This window comes from Misgurnus anguillicaudatus, chromosome 20 (genome assembly GCF_027580225.2).
Source record: "Misgurnus anguillicaudatus chromosome 20, ASM2758022v2, whole genome shotgun sequence".
Lineage (NCBI taxonomy): Eukaryota > Metazoa > Chordata > Actinopteri > Cypriniformes > Cobitidae > Misgurnus > Misgurnus anguillicaudatus.
In genome coordinates, this window is record NC_073356.2 from 4031464 (window position 1) to 4055377 (window position 23914).

At 37.1% G+C, this 23914-nt stretch overlaps 1 protein-coding gene across 1 annotated transcript; it reads right to left on the reverse strand.

Moving 5' to 3' along the window:
- Positions 1-8970: 8970 nt before the first annotated feature.
- LOC129454713 (prostate stem cell antigen) lies at positions 8971-18988 on the reverse strand. The gene is made up of 3 exons (XM_055219319.2): positions 18830-18988; positions 9887-9994; positions 8971-9798 (listed from the first exon to the last, which is right to left on the reverse strand). The coding sequence occupies exons 1-3, from the start codon at positions 18879-18881 to the stop codon at positions 9572-9574; spliced, it is 387 nt and encodes a 128-aa protein (XP_055075294.2). The 5' UTR covers positions 18882-18988; the 3' UTR covers positions 8971-9571.
- Positions 18989-23914: the final 4926 nt, after the last annotated feature.

The following is a 23914-nucleotide window of genomic DNA, read 5'->3' on the forward strand; positions in this document are numbered from 1 at the left end:
GTTTTGTTTTTGCTTGTTAAAAAAACAACAGCATCAAAAACAACAACAAAAGCAAAGCAAACATTGTGGTCAGTGCCCTGCGGCTTTGTATTCTTGGAAACCCTGGCTTATGGTATGCTATCTGTACCGGAAAGAGAATGATTTTCACCTTCAGGTATGAGTTGTTTGTTTATTTGTCATGTGACTGTGCTTCCTGGCTCAGTGTTTTACAGACCATTCATTTATTATCTTAAATGATCAAAAGACACAGTGCAAAAGGCAAAATGCAATAAACATTTTCTGAAAAACGAAATGTTCTGTTATTGTTTGTGTCAGTTCTCCAGGATCTGTGGTGCACATGTGTGTGTGTTTTAGTTGTGTTAGGAATCTGGACGAGGAAGAACCCATCGCAGACGTGAAATACAACACAGGACTTTAATCACAAAAACAGGGTAAAAACAGGAAAACAAAAACCCACAAGGGGGCAAAACAAAACAGGATATACACTAAACTACACAAAACGACATGATGATCAAACATAAAACAGAAACTGGACTAGATCTTCTATGTAGCAAAATACTCACAGAATAGGACAAAATGAACCCGTACAGAAGACCAAACACAAGGACTTTAAATAGGGAAAACTAAATGATACACACCTGAAAAGAATCACAAGTAAGGGATAGGGGAAAAAGTGGCGAGACCCGGGGAAATGCGTGGGCAGAATAAACCAATACTAAAACCACGCATCTCCCACATGAAACATTGTACTGTCAGAACCCTGCCATGCTGAACTAGATCTAAATACAAACAAAGATCTGGCAGGATCCTAAAAAGTTGTTTTAATTACATGTACGTAAGCAATAAGGTACGAGAGGCTGTGCTGTATCGTGAATAAGTAACGGCTGAAGGGCGTTGTTAGGCACGACGCGAAGCGGAGTGCCTGCAACCCCTTCAGCCGTTACTTATTCACGATACAGCACTTGCCTCGAGTACCTTATTGCTTTCATAAAACGGTTACCACACAATATTAAAGTAAAAAAAATATTAGTGCAACTTTCATGAAGTTAAATCAATAAAAGCATTCCTTCCGCTAGAAAAAAATTGTCACTGACTGCGAACAACAACATTAAAGCTCAAATAAAAACAACAAACTGTTCTCAGACTTTGTCTCATTATATGTTTATGTGTTGCTAAGGGTGTTGCTAAGGGCGCAGTGATATTAAATAGAACCGTTGGGTGAAGCGGTCATAGCAGTGTTTTATTGTGAATAAAGCACACCTATTGACCAATCAGAATCAAGGATTGGAACTAACCGTTTTATAAATAAACAATAAATAACAATTATGTGTATGGCGTTTATGTCTACTGAATTATTGCTATGTTATAAAGGTTGGTTACATGGGCGGCGCTAGAGGTGGGCTAGCTTGGCTTGAGCCCCGGATATATTTTAAGCCCCGATTGTTAGAATAGGCACGTCACTAATTTTAATCTGTTAAAATATTTTCTACTACAGCCGAACTGTAAATCTCTCGTCAAGAACTGTCAACTTGCTTGTTTGATTATTTATGTAAACGGATAAAAACGCGTATTATAGACCTTTCTTTTCCCTTCCAAAGCGTGTGAGAGGTGGCGCTTCTTTCGTTGCTACTGTACGCAACCATGAGAGGGCTCTCCGTGACGGTGAGTAAACTGAATGCGTGATCGGATTTAAATTGCTCATATGCACCACACGTCAATCATATCATTGCCACCATGCAATCAGTTAATCTTGTCGGGACTTTGGAGTTTTCGTCTAGAGATGATCTGTTACTCTGCCTGTGGGGTAACCCAGCTGTTACTCAAAGAGCTGCGCGGGTTAGTTCACGCCAAGTCACAGCTCATAGCAACGCCTTATATACTGTAGAGATGGAGATGTAACACATACTAAACCATGGATTAAAAATAGAGTCATCAGTGCCCAGGTTAAGAAAAGATAAAAGATGAGGAGAAAGGTGCAAAAAATAAAAGACTGTATGCTATGAAGCTCACTCATCTCAATATAAGAATTGTTTGAAGTATATATCATTATGTTGCTTGCTGTGTCTGTGCTTAAGTTACTCATAGAGCCTTATTAATTTTTACAGAGATTGAACATAACCAAGTCAAGTCAGTAACTTAAAAAAATCCTAAATAAATCAAAACAAAAACACTACCTGGTGTCAGGACTCTGCAATAAGAGTCTTGTTCTGCCATAAGAGTTCTGGCAGTCCCAGGCTTTATGTGGAGGCTCATGCCTTGTTTATTGTGGCATGTGCCTCCAGTGTCTTGTCTCTTGTCCTTGTCCCCTTGTTCTCCTGCTTATTAGTGAACATTGGTTTATTCCCATCACCTGTTCCCGCTTGTTATCTTGTTTAGTTCTCCTTATTTAATGTCGTCTTGTCCTTAGTTCTGTGCAGGTTAATTTGGTGTTGTTTAGTGTTTCATGTGAAGTATCTAGCCAAGGTTTCAAGTCTAGTCTAGTTAATGTTATATGTGATTGCCTGTTCTTCATGTTTCTTGTTGTGAACCCCCACGGGGGTCTTTGTTTTCTTGTTGCATGTTAATAAAGTGTTTTCTGTTACCCCGACATCATCTGCGATTGGGTTCATCTGTTCAAACCCTGACACCTGGTTGCAGAAAATGTATAATCATTAATACATTCATACGCAGGAATTTAATGTATTAGTTTAGTGCCAAGTTTTAATATAAAGTTATTTAAGATAAGGTTAAGAAAATGTTTATACTGTTAAATAAACAGTGCAATATAAACAGTGCTTTCTGTGGTAAATAATAGAAAAATATGTAATTTACAGAAATATTGTGTATTTTATGTTAAAATAGCTCTGCAGCCCTGCAACGAGATGTCAATCTTGGGTTTGAGTTTGAGATCCAGGAACATATGTCTTTGGGCTAAGCCCCGGATATCCACTGACCCTAGAAACGCCCCTGGTTGGTTACAAAGACATCTCTATCATTAAACAATTGCACATTAAATTTATATCAATATTGTAAAATTCTTTCCTAACCACATGTAACTCTTCAGATAAAATGCTCCTTTTAGGTGATTTATTATGAACTAAAATAGTGAGCGACTCAAAATTTTGCATTAATTTTAACACCACATTCTTATATTCTATGTATTTTTTATTTGTGATAACAAAAGGGACATACTTTAAATCATATAACAAGATAAATCTTTCAGTAGAGAAATAACAATCATAGTTAATCAATATAATCAATATAATATCAATCAATATAGAATTTTCCCATTCATTTGTATTATATAATATTTCCCAAAAATATAAAAAAGTGATCAACAAACAAGTAGACTTATATTGACTTCATTCATGTGATTTCATATGAAGATAAAGTTTTAAGCATTCTTTATTACCACATTTAGAAATGCATAAATAGTAAAAACAAGCTCACTTGTTTATTAGAAAGGTTTGCAGTTATTTAGACATGTATCCAATGCACGAGTGACATTATGTGATGACAGAATGACTCAAACTTGAAGACTCGAGAGATGAACTAATCAATTCTGTTTCCAGACAGTATACACTGCCTGTAGAAGACAGACACATGAATGTCTTGTACACCAGGACTCGGGAGGTGAGCTAATTGTTTCAGTCAGTTTGGATGTCAAGAAAAAAATGAAATAATAATTTTTGTTTTTCTAAAAATCGAATCTCTAGATTCGTACTTGACTGCATAATCCTCTATTTCTTCTTTGAAAGTCATCATTGTTTGCATATATGTCCTTCTGTTTTTTTTGTGAAATAAATGAACAAAAAGAACCAAATAATGTAAAAAAATCATATTAGATTTGGTTTAACTATGGTTTTTAAACCTTGATTGTCAAAACCATTGTTATTTTGTGGTTTCCATTGTTTTTACTACAATAACCCTGGTTTTTTGGTTTTAACTGTAGTAAAACCATGGTTTATTTTCGTAAGGGCAGACTGAGTGTCATGACACGGAGGTGGAGTGAGGACACAAACGCAGAGTTCGGAAAATTAATAACATTTAATGATAAACTGGAAAATAAAACACGAGGAGTAATGGGTAAGCAAACACAGGAACATCCAAAACGTTACACAGGGAACAGACATGGTTGTAATGACAATCTACCGGTGACAAGTGTGAAACAGACGGCAGTATGGGTACACAAGGACTAAACGAGGAACAGGTGAGAGGAGCAATCGGTCCGTGAATAGTCCGGATGACGTAAGCGTAGACGGACACAAAACACGACACGGACTAGCCGTGACACTGAAAGGCCAGAGTCAATGGGCCAGATGTTGGCTTTTTGCGTCGTTTCATGATCTGTGTGATCGCCTCAGTCTGTTTTTGGGTGGCTGAGAACTGCTGGGCAAAGTTCTCGACAGACTCGCCGAACAGGCCAGCCTGGGACACCGGATCATTTAGGAGCTGTACTTTGTCCTGCTCTAGCATGTTGGCCAGGCACAGCCAGAGATGGTGTTCCTGGACCACAAAAGTGGAGATTGCATGTCTGACAGCTTGTGCGGTGACCTTGGTCGCTTGTAGCGTTAGATCGTGACCTCCCTCGTGCAGATCCCTCAGTGCTTTTGCCTGGTAGGCCTGCAGCAACACCATTGCATGCACAGCAGAGGCCGCCTCCCCACAAGCCCAGTAAGCAGACTCCGTCAAAGCAGAAGAATGCCAACAGGCTCATGAGGGAAGGGTCGGCTGATCCCTCCAGGTGGAAGCGTAGCCGGCTGGATACAGTTGTATCGCAACCTGACACCACTCCACCCGGAAAACTGGCGTAACCCTTAGTTGCCCTGCTGTCAAGAGAGGTGAGAGATGATGGCTGTTACTGCCGGTTCCAGGAGGAAACAGGGTTTTCCATGACCGTGTCAACTCATCATGCACCTCGGGGAAGAAAGGTACAGGTGGTTGGGACTGCATTGTACTGGCAGTCCTGAAGTATCAATCATCAAGGTGCAATGGTTCGGGTGGGGGAGGCTGTGTCCACTTCAATCCGACCGCCCCAGCCGCCTGAGCAAGCATGGCCACCATCTCGGGGTCGAGCACCAGCTCCGCAAACCTAACCAAAGGAGGAAGTGGATCCCAGCCTGTGTCTGAAATTGATGCCCCCCTCCAATGCTACAACAGATAACAAATCCTCGGGAGGACCGACAGATGCAGAGGGCATCATAGAGCATGTCCCTCCGTCTCCATCGGAACCTCAGGCTACACATCAGGGTGCTTAGAGCTGCTGGTCAAGCCAGCAGACCGATTTAGCACTGTTATATGCAGGTCATTCAACCAGAGCTTCACGCCCACACCTTCAGCACCAGGCATTCCCAAAGGTACACCACCCGACAAATCCACAAGAGGCATATGGAGCATGCCCCCTCATAAAACGCTGCCTCAGCATGCACTAAGCCCAGGCACGAGAGACATGATCGTGGCCGTCATAGGGATTCATATATTTTCAGCATCCAGCAAAAGCACACATATGGAATGACATCTTTAAAAAAGACGCACCTGCCATGACACGAGAGAACGCCTGTCTTTATGAAGACGGAAGTTCAACTCGTTTTGCTCTTTTAGAGAAAATCACTCTTTAGATGTTGTGCTGAGCTTATGAAGCACACAGGGGAGAGGCAACACACACTCAATTCAAAATAAGAGTGAAATAAAGTGGTGGAATTTAAACTGAGAGTCTCCGTTGTGGTGCTGTCCATCCATCCAACTTCAGACACACAGAGTTTCCAGAGCAGGTACAGGTAAGAGAGAACTTCTTAGTTGCAGATCTCTTCTGGCTTTCAAAGCTAAAAAAGCTGATTTGGTATTGCTCCTGCTTCTCGTTAAATACTTGCGCGACGGAGTGGTTCCTGCAGATGCAAATACCTGCATGCCAAGTTCATTGGCGCTTTAGTAGCTTTCGAAGTAGTTTGCTCCTGCAAAGCATGTTCCCCATTCTTCGGTCACGATTTAACATCGTAGTGACGCGACTGAAAGGGAACAGTAGATGACTGGGTGAGATTAAATAAAAATATCTTGATTTAAAGCTGTTTTAGCTCACTTATGCTTTTAAATAATTTTAAAGCCCCCCTGTGGACCCCGAACCCTGTGAACCCTTGGGTCTCCCATTGTCCATTAAACATATCCTTTTTGACTGTATTACATTTACCCCTGTGAGAAACCATTTTTACTCTGTTGATACTTTTGAAAGTGAGCCCAAACATGGTTTTAAGATTTCTAGAGGAAATAAATTTTATTCTTTTTAAAAAAAATCTTTTTTAATCTTTCTTTGATTTAATTATACTTTATTCTCGCCATGAATATAGCCTTAGAAGCTGGTATGGCTTTTAAAGAAAGAAAGAAAAGAAAGAAATAGTGTCTCCCACTGCTGGTGTTTTATGTCAGCTACCCATTATTACTTATCTTTCAATAAACATGAATGACCATTATTATATGAAGTACTCATCTGGTAACCCTTTACAATAAGGTTGTATTTGTTCACATTGTTAATTCATATTAGCTAACGCATTAACAATTACTTCTAGCATTTATTCATCTTAGCTCATGTTATTTACAGCACAGTAATTGTATACAGGGAAGCCAATGTGAGTCATTTTTAATTACTATATACTCATTCAAAGAACTTCAAATTTTATTTTTTAATATGAAAAATTTACAGAAGTCTAGACCTCGTTGGACTCATACTGTAGCTGGCTACGGCCATGTGTGGCAGTGTGCTTTATAATAAAACTGCGTGCAATTGTCATTTGTTAATAAGTTTAATTCATGCACAGTGCACCCTAGTAAAATCGACGTCTTTCAGTGTTTTTAAAGCACTATTACAGTATCAGCTTCCCTGTTTTGCAAACTGTCCAGCACAGCAATAAATGTAATGTGCAATTTCAGAACGCATTTCACACTGAAAGTTCCCAAGAGAGTTTCATCATGAAGCTTTAATGCACTATTATCATTATCAGTTTGGATACTGTCCTTCAGTTAAAAACTTTCTTTACTTCCTTTTTTTTCAATAACATCCAGTAACAGTTAGCTATACAATCATTCTTCCCTTTTTGCACACAATAAAAATCAGTCAAATGAGCATCTCAGACACTTTCTTAACACCAGCTCAGACTCAGCTAAACTCTTTCATTTCCACAAGCTCAAGAAAGGCACGCAGGTAAATCTTTAAACTCTACTTATGTAAATAATACAGTTTAGATACTGAAGATCATCTTAATAATGCATCTACTGGCTTTAAATCGTGTCATTTACACAGCACAATTGTTTTAATCTTTATTATCTTTTATATTTTAGGCAAATGTGGAAGCACATCTATCTAAGCTAATAACTGCTTTAGCTAATAACATTTGAACCTAATTTAATAAAAACGATCTCCCCTGCACTGAAGCCTCAACTTGGGGGTAACCAATAGATCCTGGTTGGAAGACCGAAGGGATCTAGTGGGTTGATACTTACTGACCGAGTATCAACCTACTAGGTCGAAGTGCAGCTGAGATCGTGCTTTTTGTATTGCTGCTCCCAGGCTTTGGAACACCTTTCCACTGTCCATTAGACAAGCCTCTTCTCCAAATATTTTTTAAGTCCAGGGTAAAGACATTTTTATTTTTAAAAGCATACGGCTGATGGGATATTTGTACTATTTGTACTATTTGATAAATGTTACTGTCTGTTTGTTTTTTCTGTTTTTAATGACCTAATGGAAAGCACATTTGTGGACGTAAGTGGTAATTAATTGTGCAATCTAAATAAATTGTTATTGTCACTGCAGTGCCCAGGGAGCAGGTGCCTTGCTCAATTGTACCTCAGTTGCAACCAACTGTGAGATTACACCACCAACACCAACCTGCATAACATGGTTGTAACTAGTGGTTTTTTGAGTTACTGTTTACGTAAGCACCTTTTGTATTATTGCCTTCCTATGACACATCGCTTTTATTGTTTCCTAATCTCTGTTAGTCGCTTTGGACAAAAGCGTCTGCTAAATGCCTAAATGTAAATGTCTATCATCTGTAACCAGTCTTCCCATTCTCCTCTGACATCAACAAGACATTTTCATCCACAAAACTGCCTGCTTACTGGATATTTTCTCTTTTTCAGACCATTCTGACCATTCATCCCACACTGTAAAAACGCTGGTTTATTTATTACATAAACAATGATTGGGTCATTGCATTAGGTTATATTTTCCAGCGGGAGTTTTAAATCTGTGGAAAAAGTGGTTTTCAGTGAAGACAATTGCTGTATTTATTTGGAGAAACAGGGTTTGTTTTAATGTTTCTAATCTATAATCTATTATGTCTCATGCAAAAATATGCTGAGTAGTACAATTCACACTACATCAACTTTAATAAAAAATAAAAGCGCACGTGTCACCTTTACTCTGATATGATTTAGTTTGTTTTACTAAGCTTAAACTTTTTTATACAATAATGCTGCACACACTACCCGAGTTTAAATCCTGGCTTGGCTCCTCTTCAAACAAATGCATGTGATGTTGTTGTACTGTTATGTTAATCTTATCTTTCTGTACTAATGAAACAAATCTCATCATGTTATTTTTAAAGGATTTCTGAACAGAATGCATTGAATTGATTAGCAGTGCTTATTTAATTTAAAATATACTGCTTACATTTTTTGTAATATTTAATAATATTTAACGTGAATTGTACCTCGATAAATATCTATATTTGATTTTTTTTTTGTATCTATTAAATAATAATTGTTTAAATATTAAATAATGAAAATGTAAATTAATAAAACAATAGCTTAACTGTTGGGTAACTTGGGTTACCCAAGGGTTAAATGAACCAGCAGTTGGGATGGTTTAATATTCACCCATAGTTGGGTTATTTTTAACCCAACTTTAAGTGTGCAGTAAATCATCAGTTTTTGAAATACTCAGACCAGCCTGTCATCTCCTTCCTTTTCTAATCAAACTTTATTCTGACAACAGAGTCAACCCAAGTCAAACACTTTATTTTACAGTGTCCTTGTTACACTTTACATGTAATTATTACAGTAAATTATGCATAATTACATGCAACTAAAGCAAATCCTAAACTAATATTAAGTCCATGTTGTTGTTAATTATATTGTGCTTTATTAAACTATAAGAGTGACATCTTAAAATAAAGTGTAAACAACTCTATTAATACAATTCTGCTGCTTTATGTCATTATGATAACCATAAAAACACACCACGCCCGATCAGTTCATCGACTATACTTTCTGTGAAATGACATCACGTCAGGCACATTTTTGGCCAATAACAAAACAAACGAAAAAATTTCCTCTTTCCTACACATTTGATTTTCTGACAAATAAGTGTTAAAAGCTTATAAAATTTGGCTGATAAATTACATGACTGATAAAGATGATAAACTCTCATAAAGATAGATTATCTTTAGATAGATTACATGAAATGCATGGGTATTATAACAGAAAAAGCAATGTTTCGTTCATAAAACCTTGGATTTAAAGAAAGAAATAAAAGGCAATCTGTGTATGTTTGTTTATGTGTGTTTTAATGAATTATATATAAATGTGTGTGTCTTCTTCACACAAGGAATTTGACAGACATGAGAGATGCGATGGCAGCGAGTGTGGTCATGATGGTGGAGACGTGTGGGTGGCCCAGGGCAGAGTTACACAGGTCTGAAGTGCAGCACGTCTTTGTCATGTTGTATAAATTGGTGCTGGAGCTTCCCGGCAAAGTAACCTGCTCTGTTTTGTTGCATTTGTCCACCGTAAGACATCCTCTCATTATAACATCCACAAAACCAACTGGAGATAAAGATGAAAGAAAAATGATTCAAATCTTAATCCTGCTAAAACATGTCAAACATTTGTTTCGTTGTTTAGTTTGTCTCACCTGCTTTACCCACTCCACTGAAGCACTGATCGGTGCCTGTACAGGTCGTTTGACTTGTTAGGCACAGACTCCAGAGACCAGTACAGTCATAGCACTTCAGAGCCTGACCTGTGAAACATCAACACAATAACTGTTAGTCACAACATCTCCATATCCGTAAACAACCGTATCCAGAATTCTTGACTAACCGGAAAGTCATGGAAATTTCCAGGTCAAAGGTACGGTAAACATGTAATGACCGATCACATGTGTAGATCATTTGCATTGCTGGCATACAACCATAAAGTAAACAAGATGAGATCTTTCTCATATCTCTGTTGTTTCTTCTAGACAGCAAATGGAAAAACGGACCAAAGTCTTCTGGGTCTCTCAACAATCTTATAAGATCTCAACATGTCACGACTCAACAACATTTCTCAAATGGATCAGAAGCAGATTATATTATCTCTATTCCTGTGATTGCTCATAATCCTCTCATTCATCTTGATTATTTTAGTAGAAACATCTTAGACAAAGTCAACAGTGAACCCTCCTGAAGTACGAGAGCTCTGGGCAGAAATGCTCTCCTCTGTCTTAAGATACGTCTTAAGATGTAATTTAATCATAATGTCTGATCATGACTAGTCTTTTCCGGTTGTTTACAATCACATATAAAAAATTATTTATGCAAGAAAATCTTTAAGTGTGTTGAGTTCAATCTTACTATGTTTCAGTAGCCTAAGTTGTTAGGTGTGTCCCCAGCATTACAGTTAGAAAAAGAGTTTTCCCACAGCCTGGAGAATTACAAGTCTCTTTACTATATTAGCTTTTTGTTTCAAACATCAGTGAGATTTAAAAGGAGCGCAAACTGTGCTCATTTGACTTCATATTGAGATATTTGACTTTTGTCTCGTCTATGGCGAGGGTTTTTAGGAGAAACGTCTTGATGTTCATTTTTCTCCCATTGATGAAGTAAACATCTCTCAGGTATCATATTATTATTGTTAAGACATTTATCAGACATTTTTCCATTTCTCACTTTGTAGATCAGAGATCAGCGTTGGCTTCAGGGCGGTTTGTGTATTGCGATCTAAAAAAGCTCAAGTTATGTGAAACACCTGAAGCATGCAGTAAATATGAGAAAACTCGGAAAACGGCTGTTAAATGCTGCCACGCCGGCCTGGTGAGTTGAGCACATCTGTGCTAAATGATGTCATACACGGCAAATAGATGAGGAATTACACGTATACACTTCAGCATAATTGAGTTGACTTGGATACGACGACATGAACTCGTAATAATCATAATATTAACCAAATGTTTATTAAATATAAACCAAAAACGTGAAATTATGAAATGTAGTGGAGTAAATATTATGATAATATGCTTTGGAATATGTTTTGCAAAGAAAAACACTGATTAAATACAAATACTTAAAAATTTACTTTTGTGTAGAAAGTAAAAATACTTATGTAGTGTCCGCCTCTGCATAAAAGCAAACTCTAATATATAATGTTAATATTTGTTCAGTGTAAATAATTGTAAATGAAAATGATTGTAAATGTATTTATGGTAATATAAGGTGAGGTTTTCCAGCTAATAAAGACATCCCACAATTTCTTCTTATACACAACTTCACAAAGCCTGTAATATTACTTCTTTGGTGCTTTTATGATACTTTTCTGCCATCACACACAAACTTGTCAGAAATAGCTGACACAAAAACTCCCCTTACAAAGACTTTTTGGTTTCGGTCACACCCGAGGTTGAACAACTTTCTGATGTTGTGGATCACACACACACACACACGCAAACACAAAGCAGAGCCCACACGTCCAGACTTTTATTTTAATATTGTCCAGATTTCTTCTGTACAGCTCTAGCTTGAAAGGTTGTAACCCAGGCAAACAATAAATATGTGTATTTACATCAAAGGGTTAAATAAAATTGATCTGACGCAGTCGCAGTTGTTACATTCTGATCCTAAACACAGAGATGAGGTTGTGAAGAAGGTTGTGGAAACATCATGTGCGTCACATGTAACATTTCATCTGCGATTACTGGTAGTTTAATGCATGTGTGCGTGAGCACTAGGCTTGAATGCCTTAATTAAAATTCTTTCAGATGTATGCAGACAAAATTCTAAGCTTTTCTCCATAATTAAGGTAGGTGCACCAGTAAAGTTCTGGTTAAACCTGTTTTCCAGGTATTGTATGAGTGATTGATGGGGATGTGGAGGTTTCATCATTTGCGATACTATGTCTTAGGACATTCAACCACATGAAAATATTATAAAAAAGCACAATTAATGTTTTCCAGAATGATTCAGTAGTAAACATCACCTGATACACATATACATCTAAAGGTCACGACTGAGAACAATAGACAGTCATCTTATTGAACTATACATTATTTTGTGGTATCAAATGACAGATTATTGGCTTACTGAAGTTTGAGCTTTAAAAAAATTACTGTGGGCATGAATTGACTGACATGTGTGAACATGAAGTTCATGAGATCAACACCTGACTTTTACAGCATTGGCTCCAGGGCTTAACTGCCTGACAACAACGTTTGAAATATTCTCACAATCATTTTACCTACAATAATACAGTTAATACATTAACAACATACTCATCTAATATACGTTACATATATATATAGCTTTGTAGCTTTCGAAAGTGTAGTCTCAGAAGGCCTGGGAACCGTGTCTGCTTTGAATAGCCAATGACCACCCAAGACAGCCTGTATGACTGACACGTAAAGCAACCAATCATGTTTTGCTGTGTGGGGTGTGGAAATGTCTCCACAATAACAGACCATTGTGAAATCATCACTGAAAAACATCTTTAAAGTTCATAATAATAATGCCAAACGAATAAAATATCTCTTTCAGATTCCACTGATTACTTCAAACTTTTTTTTTTTTATTATTATTATTTTATGCCGTGAAACGAGCATACTTTTAAAAATGTGACCATAATGCGATCTTGATGAATCATACTGTCAACGATGTAATTACGACAGCTTTCTTCTATGATCAGACGGTTTTGTGTTGTTTTACAAAGACTTTCAGAAAGCAGGAGGTGACGTGCTTTTCAAGCTCATTATCTTAAATAAAACTTGAGTCGTGTTTAACCATCTCTGCCGATGGGCTAAACTGAGTTAAGTGTTTTTCCATCAATATATTTATTCAAGATATTTTTGAGATTAATTAATGGTTTGCTGAAGAAGTGCCCTTCACTGGAAGTAAGGGGCTCAGCCCAAACCCTGAAAACCCCCCATAGCATTATCCCTCCTCCACCAAACCTCACTATTTCACAATGCAGTCAGACAGGTAACGTTCACCTGACAGGCCATCTGACAGAGAAGTGTGATTCATTACTCAGTACAAGTTTACACTGCTCACACTGTCCTCTCCCGCAGGGTTTTACATCACTCCACCTGACGCTTGCCATTGAACTTGGTGATTGTGATTAAAAAATGCCATAAGTTGCTTTTACAACAGTGTACACATAACAACCAAAAAACTGTCAAATCAACACAGCAATGCCACAGGGAATAAACACAGAAATGTTGCCTTTGGGCATGCGCATTGTTTTCTTTTTTTGAATTGCACAAATTCCTGCATGCACACTTTTAAGAATTTAAATAATTTTTTCTTCTGCTACACAAAATCTTCTAGGTGGGGCATAAAACAACATACTGTACTTGCCTTTAGGCTGCCGCACACTAAAAGATAATTTGGCACAACTGTGCCAATTTCCGCCTTTACAACAATCCTACTGTAGGTAAAGTCACAATCATCCAGGTGTTTTACCAAATATCTGTGGTGTGTTAAGAGTGACTAAATTTGCTCGGAGGCACGATCGCAAACTGCGAATCCTGTTGTATGGGGGGAACTACGAAGACAAACTCGGACATACGTTGTACATTATCACATGGCATGACATGATACCCAATCAGAAAGCGAGCTGATGAAAGACATAACATAAACCTTAACAACCGCAGTCATGGAGCGTCAGGTACAAAATCAGAGATGTAAAAAGCAGTCGACATATTAATGCCATTTCTTCATGCCCCCACGTCTGCCATGTTACTGTGAAGTCATGTATGAAGTGTGTTCAGTTCCAATAAACTTAAATTAAACCTTTCCATATTAGGAAAAACAAATCACATGGAATTCAGTGGGAAACATCAGCTCAGTGCTTACCATATTTAATTAAAATATCATCCTCTATCACAATACTTCCATAATATTTGTTCTCCTACTATGGAAGTCAGTGGTTACAATCAGCTACCCATACCCTACCCAGTGTGCTCTTCAGAAAAAAAACTCAAACAGGTCTAGAACAACATGAAGGTGAGGAAATGATGACCTATTTAAGGGCTATTTGAAACCTAATGGGATATTTCATGCATCACTGCACAGTCTGTAGGACTACTAGAACAGTGTACTGTGTACTTTAAAATCAATCTATATATAAGTTAAATTTTACTTTTACATTGTAAATGGGGTTTAAAAATATAACAACTCTATACATTTACAACTATACAAGTCACAACAATTGATCACATGTGCATTTGCATTGCTATAGTGCACTCTACTGGAAAATGTGTGACTTGGCATATTGAAAATAATGTTTCTCTCTCTCTCTCTCTCTCTCTCTCTCTCTCTGAGTTGTATTTATTTATTTTATTAATAAGACGATGCTATGTGATTTATGTTGATTTTAGAAGAGATTAAATGCTTCATGGTTATTATTTGTTTTGCAAAACTAACTGTCCCTGTTAAAATGACTTGAAGTGGTATAAAATGTGCTGCTGTCATATGTTATAATTGCAAATACGTACGAATGTGCAAAAGGTAAGATGTATAAATACAGTTTAAAAATGAAGAGGGCAGAACAGTGTCCGAACATGGCCATGTGCCATCTCAGGTGTAAATGAGGCCAGTATTTATAGGTCTGAATATTCCATAGTCTAAAAAAAGTTCTCAGGGGCGGGGCATGAGCAAGGGCACACACATCATGGCAATAGTGAAAATATTTTTATTAAAACAGTGTTACAAAAAATAATGTTGAAGAAACTATGATGAAAAATGCAAAGCATTATATAAAGATACCTCTTACCAGAATAGCTGTGTGAGATGAAACTAAAGGGTTAATCAACACAGTAAACTGAAGCGCTTTCTATTATAATGCCAACTAGGTGAAATGAAATGAATACTCTTGATACACAATATAAATGTTATATTTAAGTGATCTCACACTAAATGATGTGCTGGCCATAAGTTTAACTCCTGTTGCGGATGAGCACCATAACCATAACTTAACCGTAACTTAAAGCACGGCCAATCAAAGCATAAAAAATTCCTAGCAGCATTTCGCTCTCACTTTAGCAATAAGCTGTGTCGTGTCGTCTTTTCAGCTTTGCATTTCTGTCTGACTGTCTGTGATATTGCTTGACATTTGATATTTAAATACAAGACGATAACGGATTAAACTTGTGACAGCACTGTATACATTTTGCATCAGATTTTTGTCCTTTCGAAGTGAAGCTGATCATCACTGAGTGCTAAACCATAGCGCCTTGTGATGTAAGGTGGTGTTCACGCTGTGCTTTCGAATCACTCTCGCGGTACTGTGATGTCGTAACACACTCAGTTGAACACACCCCTGGTGTTTACTATGGACCATATGCGCTTGTAACGCTAACCAGTCAGACCTCAAAATGCCACCATAACATACCAAAACAATTTTTTTACTCATTGTTCTTGTAATCTATCCACAATGTCATGTACTCGGGTACCCATGCCAGTCCCTCCTTTCATTCAAATTAGGGCTGAATGATTATAAAAAATAGTATTGGCTTGACATTGGGTATGACGCACACCAACAGCTTAGCCTTAATTACACCTTTGGTAGATTCCTTAGTTAATGATGAGCCCCACCTGGTCTTGTTTAGTTCTCTATACTGACTGTTTAGTTTGGTCTGTTGTCGTTTATCTTTGTCAGTCGTGTAGTCTGTCCTTAGAAGAAACTTTAGAAATTAAGTAACTGCAGTGTATCTTCTGTGTGTTTCATATTTTTTTTTAAAGAGCACAGTCTAAACGGGCGTGTCCAAATTCACGTTTGGTAATTTAACAACGGGAATTTTTTTGGCGCCAAGCACACAGTCTAAAAGGGTTGTTCCTATTCATGTAATGAGTAATGGGTGTGTTTGGGGAATAACCCTAACCCCAACCCATCCCCTTTAAAAGCCAGTTGCGCTTGTGCCATGCAGTTTACCTATTTAGATGACAGAGTTTGTAAACTGAAAAACTTAGATGACAGAGTTTGTAAACTGAAAAACTAAGTGGAGGAAGAAGACCACATTTTTAAGATTGGTGTTAAAAAAAATGCATTGTTTTCATATGTATTGAAATTTTATTTTTAAAAAGCATTATTCTAAAAAGGATCTCATGTCACCATATCCAGAGGTACAAAGTCATCATATACAATTTGCATTGGTTTAAAGCAAAACATTCAATTTCTTGCCAGTCTACAGGTGAATCTGCTCTTTACGCCTTCTAACATCTCGTAATCGGTCCATATTTATGTCCAAGAGACTCAATAATAATCTTTTACATTTTAATCCTTTAATTTTTCATATTTAAAAATGTTTATGTGCTGCTGCGCATCCATGTGCACTGAAAAAATGATTCATTGAATTTAATAAATTTTTTTAAGGTAAGTGGTTGCAATCAATTTATTTAAGCTACATTTAAACAAAGTTGTATATTTTAATTTACTTTACTAATCTTTACTAATCTTTTTTGTTTAAATGTAGCAACCACTTACCTTAAAAAAATTGATTAAATTCAATGAATAATTTTTTTCAGTGTGTGTGATATGCAAACGCACGTTGTCGTCCCATTTATAGGCACATATTTCTAACGCGCTCATTAAATATCAAAAACACTATTGCACCATAGACTTTAGACTAGGCTTTAGTTGGTCAATGGCGTAGTCTATTTTAGTTGCCTCAAAATAGCAACTATATCCGGGATCTGTCATTGTGCTAATATTGCTAATAGAAACTGTCAACAAACAATTCCTCATCTGATAATGCACTGCGCAGCTGACTATGGCAGCTGGTTTAGTCCAAAATGCGCAGTACTTTAGCAGATAAGTCGGTTCGATCTCGGATCGTGTTCTCACCACAAACAAACCGCTCTAGAGTTCGTTTGAAAGCGTTCACTTGTTTGGTCCGCTTTTGGTGCACACCAGAGTTTGTTTGCTGCATTCTCACCTGCCCAAACGAACCGCACCAAGTGAGCAATTGAACTCTGGTACAATTCAATCGAACTAAATGAGGCAGGTGTGAAAACACCCTTAGACTTGAATGCTCTAACACTAAAATATTTTATTTATATTTAGTCTGTATAGCTTTAGTTGATAGGACCACAAGTCGGAAATAGCACTACTGTGGAACTCGCAACCCACTTGGCTATTGGCACCAACACTTTATTTCTTATATTTTTACATTATAGACTATTTATTTAGCCACTACTTTTTTCATTGTTTATGGGTTTTGTCTTTGTACAGTCACTGAAATCTGTTAATACTTAAAGTCTGTGTAAAGTCATTTTAGATAATTGTTTCTAATCACATTATAAATGTTAGAAATGTATTGCTGAAACACATTCACTGATTTACTGATCATGCCCCCACCCCAAACACAATCACAAACATCTATTCAAGTTGTTTTTGAAAATTGAGAGAGACGGCAGCTTTCCCATGAAAGGGTGTGGTTTGTAATCTTTAAATTTGTCTTGGTGGTTAATAACACATTTTTATGTGGTGTGACAAACTGAGAAGATATATTTAATAACACTTTACACATCATTTTTTTTCTTTACTGTGCTATCAAAAAAAAAGAAAATATTGAATTCACAGCCATAATAATTCCAAAAATGGCAACATCAAACAATAATAAAAAACTAAATAAACTATAAAAAACCTATAAAAATAAACCCTAGAGATCCGTCAACATCACCACAGTCTACAAAAACATTGACAAACTTTTTCATTTAAGTTCGATATCAAATCAAATATGAAGCTTTTGATAAAACCTTTCCTTCCTAAAGTCTACTGAATAGTTGTAAAATTAGAACATTTGTTACTTTTGTAAAACACTGAACAAATATTTCTTAACAGGCACAGATCACATTTCACCATTGTCCTGCTCTTTGTCATTTTGCTGTATTGTTCAAAACCTGTACCTCCAGAACATATTTACTTTGTCACCCTGCTAAACCTTTTAATGTGTAATGTTTAATGTACTTTTTCAGAGTAGATAAAAGGGTATTAGTGGCCACGCAATGAACTAAATGTACAATTTCAGAACACACACAGACAGTGTAGATAAAAGAAATCACAAACAAACAAAAGTTACAGACGATGAAGAGATTTTGTTTAGTCTGAGCTTTTGTTCAAAAACCAAGCAAACAAATATGACACAAAAATCAAACTGAGTGTCTCTATATAATACAGAGATAATATAATAGAGCTTCTCCATAAGCGCATCTGTTTGGGTGGATCTCTGCACTTGAGGCAACACCCCCCCCCTCTCTCTCCAAAATGCATGACAGAATGCAAACATTACAGAAATACAGACAGCTCTTGTTGAATGTTGACACTGAAAACCATAATAACCACATGAGAATGAGTCATAACCTAAATTTAATATACTAACCCGATGAAAACAAGTCTATTTATCCCAGAAACTAAACAAATGCGCATTTAACAGTAACATATCACTATTTAATAATAATTATTCAATTCAATTTTATTTATAAAGCGCTTTTCACAATTGGTAATTGTTTCAAAGCAGCTTTTGACCTCGCGTTGCATTCATGATTTACAAAACAATTTGATAGGAATGAAATAAAAACAGACTGATAATTTAACTCTGCCTTACCTCCTATGAAACACAGGGCGACGGCAAACGAGACAAAAAAGAGTCTGTTCATGTTTCCAGATGTAGATGTTTGTGTTCTTCAGCACTTTTAAAACTCTCTTAGGAGACTTCTGTGACAGACAGAGATCCGCTATATTTATAGATCCACACCCACCAAAGAAATCCGCTAGATTCATGCAGATCCACACCCACAACAAGCCACGCGCGTCATATGGCAGGAGCGCCGCCTGTGACGCACCTGAGTTTTTGAAAAACACACGCGCCTGCGCGCGTACCTTTTCTTATACAAACGTTGATTCATTATTTAATTATGAACGGTTTAAGTATAACTGAGCCCTGGAGTGTCCAAGTCCAACAAAGAAATATCATATATTAAAATCGATTATATCGTTTCTCCCTGCTGAAAAAACCCCAACAAAACCATTACAGAAAATTCTAATGGTTTCCATTAAAATACCAATAGGAACCATTAGCTTTTACCATTAAAACCACTAACACTGTAGGCTAATGTGTTTTGGGCCATATTCCATTAGAACCAATATATAGAACCAATACATACCATTACGAAAATTAAACATACCAATACGAAAAAAAACATGGTTACTGTAGTAAAACCATGGTAACCACAAAATAATCATGGTTTTGACAACCATGGTTTTCAAAAACTGTAGTAAAACTATGGTTAGTGTATTAAAAAAATACCTGATAGTAATCAATACACCAAAAAAAACACGGTTACTTCACTTTTACCACAATAAAACCATGGTTAATTTTCGTAAGGGAGACCAACAAAAACCAATACACTGTAGTGTTTTGGGCCATTAGAACCAATAAAATTCCCAGTAAAACCAATAGAATTTCTGTGATGGTGTCTATTGTTTTTTTTTAGCAGGGCTGGAATGTTTCATTATAATAAAGCATTACATATACGAAAATACCATTTGAAACCATTAGCTTTTACCATGAAACAAATAATGTTTGGGACATACAGTAGCTATAGAGACACAGAGACCATTATAGTTTACATTACAAAAAATAAAATTCCCATTGTTGTTTCTATTGTTTTTTTAGCAGCAAGAACGTAACTGCAACATAATGTGATGACCAAACGTTTGTTGTGGCAACATAACTATTTACTTCAGTTAGTTGTCAGTTGGTAACAGCAACGTTGTGACAATGTCATGGAATAGTAGTCAGTTGGAAATTTTTACTTTGAGTTTTTTGATGTATAATTTTGTTTCTCAATTTCTGCTATAGATTATGGGCAGACATGCAGTCTAACGAAGTATGTCCTCATAAAATTAATTTATTATGAGAGTGATGACAAATTCAATTTAAAGGAACAGTTTGTAAGAAATTTATTTCAATTAATCATTAAAGGGCCCTGATATGTCACTAGAAATTAAGAAATAATTTTCATTTCAAATACTTATATCACTGACAACAGTGGTCTGGCCAGGATATTGTCAAATAAAAAGTGGAGTTGCAGCCCTCAATTGATGTTTATGTTGTCATTTTGTGTATTGGCCACCAGTTGTGTGATTGCAGTACCAGTTTTAGCCACAATCCTACATACTGTTCTTTTAATTCAGTTAATTTATATTCAGTTTTTCTAAGCCTTAAACATTCATTTTACACATTTAAAGAAGCGGTGAATTAAGGAATCAATTTTAACTTGAGGTTTTGTTATATATGGTCATCATACTTAAATGTACATCCTTTAAGTTTCCGAACTAACGTCCTTGTTACTGAAATATCAACTGTTGTTGACATCAAACCCAGAAAACGTTAGGAATCTGACATTAGGGGCCAGATTTACTAAACAAGGCAAATTAGTGTGAATGGGAGTGGAAAATTTGCGGCTTATTAACTTAAAAGATGTAAATTAAATAACACAGGCACAACGCAATCTACTAAGAGCAGGACAAATTTGTTCAGGTTCGCAAATAAGCAGAGCTGATGAGGTGCGCATGATCTACTAACACCTGATGCGCTTGAGTTCAGCACCACGAACATGACAGCTAATGAAGCCATGGGACACTGAAGGTTTACAATAAGTTTTAAAACATCTGGTATTGTGTGACATCTCCTAGTGACTCCTCTTTCATTTCCTCCAGCAAATAAAAAATAACATGGCTTGGCAAACAATATTTTTGAATAATCTGGCATTCCAAATAAACTTACAACAATCCTCTGCATTGTATCTATTTCAAGTGCAAAGTAATTTAAGACATGGCTTTATTCCTCTGTTAAATAATGGCACAAATACCAGTTATATCACATGTGCAAACATTAGTAAATCGCGTTGTGTGTATCATTTAAATAATCTCCTCCCACAAATTTTGTGTTTGAAAGGGAAACTCCTTAGAAATGCATATGCAAGAAAGTCAGTCGCAAAATAACTAGACCACACTTTTTCAGCCCTACTAATTCACTGCACATCTTGAGTAAATCCTGATAGTCATTATTTAGCGACAAAATTATGGTTTGCGCTGGTAAATTTGGCCCTAAGAATGTGTGGTTAAATGTTATTTTTAAAGAAGTTTCAGCTCATGTAAAACATTGAGCGAACAAGCTACAATGTCTTTAATGTGGCCCGTCCATCAAAACAGAGTGTTTCTCTAGCCAGCCTCAAAACCAGGGTACAAAATAGCCTATTACTTATTGCTTTTAATGTTTTTGAATTCAAAAACCATGTCATTGTCATAAGTAAATCTCAGACAACAGTGTAAACAATAAAAACGCCCGATTCACCACACCTTTAAAATGTTACTTAAGCATTACCCAGTAGATCTGCAAATAATCCCTAATAAGCCTTGTGTCTACAGGAGTGTGTCTACTGCAGCTGCCGTATGTTTTCCATTTTTTCCAATTGAATTATTGCACTCTCAAAAATGCTTTTATCATTTTGTTGGCATGAAAACCTAGACTACTTATATGAGTCAGAAGCGAGTGGAATTGTGATAATGTGGATCAACGTTGAGGTACATTGTTGGCTACAATCCTTGTGTTTGTGTAGTCCAAGAAAAGAGATTTTAGATGGAGACAATAACTCGCGTCATCATATACTTTGGGATTTGTAACTTTGAATATGGTTAACATGTACTAATAAACACACACCAAAGGAAATGGAAAATCATGAAATGGAAAATAACGGCTCTTTAAATCATTAGAAATGTGTAATTATTAACTAATAACTTAAACTAGAAGATAATGTTACTTAATCTAATCAAGTAAGACAGAGAAGTTGCTGTCCTCTTTAGATAAGTACATGGGTAACCGTGCCCTTTAAAGTCACCAGTGTTGTTTAATATGTAATAAAAAAGATAATGAAATAAAATACAGCTTAAATAAAATATCCTTTTAAAGGAACTTTACTGTCAGCAGCGCCATTCCTAGACTTCTAAGGACCCTAAGCAAAACTTGTAAGGAGCCCCATTTAGCGTGTTTATAAAAACATAAATTTTTCCTGCTTACACAAAATGTAAACTAACAATGTAAGTTGTGCAATCTTAACCTGTAGGTGTGTTAATGCCATGGACATTGTTGCTTTGGAAATACTTCTGGTAAATGCATCTGAAGCACTCATGTGGAATCAGCCAATTGTGAGACGGAACATCACTGTCACGGTTAATCCGTGTCATGTCTTGTCTCTGTTCTGATTGTTGTCACCTGGACATTCATTGATTAATTACCTGCCTCATCACACCTGTTTGTCATTTAGTCTGTCTGTATATATACCCCTGTCTTCTGTTTGCTCACTGCTGGATCATTGCCATTTATTCCCTGTCTGTCTTACCTGTTCGTTGTTTTACTCCTCGTGTTTTGTTTCATGTTATCATTAAATGTTATTTATTTATCCCGAACTCTGCACTTGTGTCCGGCTACCCGATTTCATGTTCCCGGTCGTGACAATCACATGCAGGATGAAGAAGAAACCAGGAAGCATAAAACAGCATCCGGAGAGCAGCGTTAAGGGCGATTTATAGTCGTGCGTAGGTCCTACGGCGTAGCAGCGACGGCGTAGGTTCCGCGTCGGTTTTCATTTATACTTGTGCGCCGCCGTCCGCGTCGACGTGCAAACACACGCGAAACCGCTGGTTGGCAGTAATCACGCGTGTAACCACAGTAGCAGCAGAAGTCGTCACAGAATAAGAAGCTAAGCAAGTAAACCCACAAACGAAGAAGAAATAGCAACTTGTTGTGTATAATTTGAGAAGACCAGCAATGATGGAAGTAAATAAACAGCGACTTATGTTTCAGTTTGAGTTAAATCACTCCTCAACTTGGCTCATCTTTGTTTTCATCGTCTCAAACGGAAATACCTATGACGCAGTTTTTTTACCTGACGGGAGGGGTTCTGGTGGACCAATCACAGCGCTTACGGTCCGCGTAGAGCCGACGCGCTGTTAGAAATTTTGTGAGGTGCGCATCAGGCTACGCAGAGCTACGCACAGGCTACGGATAGCCTACGCCGTAGCTACGCCGTAGGACCTACGCAAGACTATAAATCGCCCTTTAGCTTCTGTGCCTGAACAAGTGATGTGTGTGTTTGTCATTGGTGTTGTATTAAAAGAAACAAACTATATCAAAATAAGTCTGTAGGTGCTTCCCTGCTCTGGTTACATCACAAGTGGGGACACCCACGATATGTGTGTAGCTTGTTTAGGAAAGGAGCATGATGATATGTGAGAAAATTAAGATTCAAACTCTCTGCTTAAGGCAATCGCTCTTTGAGGAGGGCAGTAGTGTGCGGTCATCTCATGGTTTGCGACCCGCTACTGCTAAGGCACAGAGGCCAGCCAAAGTTTGAGCCATGAGCTCTGAGGAGGTGGACATTATGAGTAATAATGCAGAGGATTAAGAAACTTCTCCACCCAACACTCCCAGCTTTGATGAGTAAATGGAGGTTGTCACTTACTGTATGCTGTTGCTCAGATAAATATAGACTGGCCTGAGGAAGATAAAAGCACCTACCTTCCTAATAAACTAGACAAGTGTTTTTTAAAAGCAAAACATCAGTGTTGAGGTCTGTTCCTCAGGCTACGTTTACACGTACCCGTGCATATATGCCATCAAGAGAAG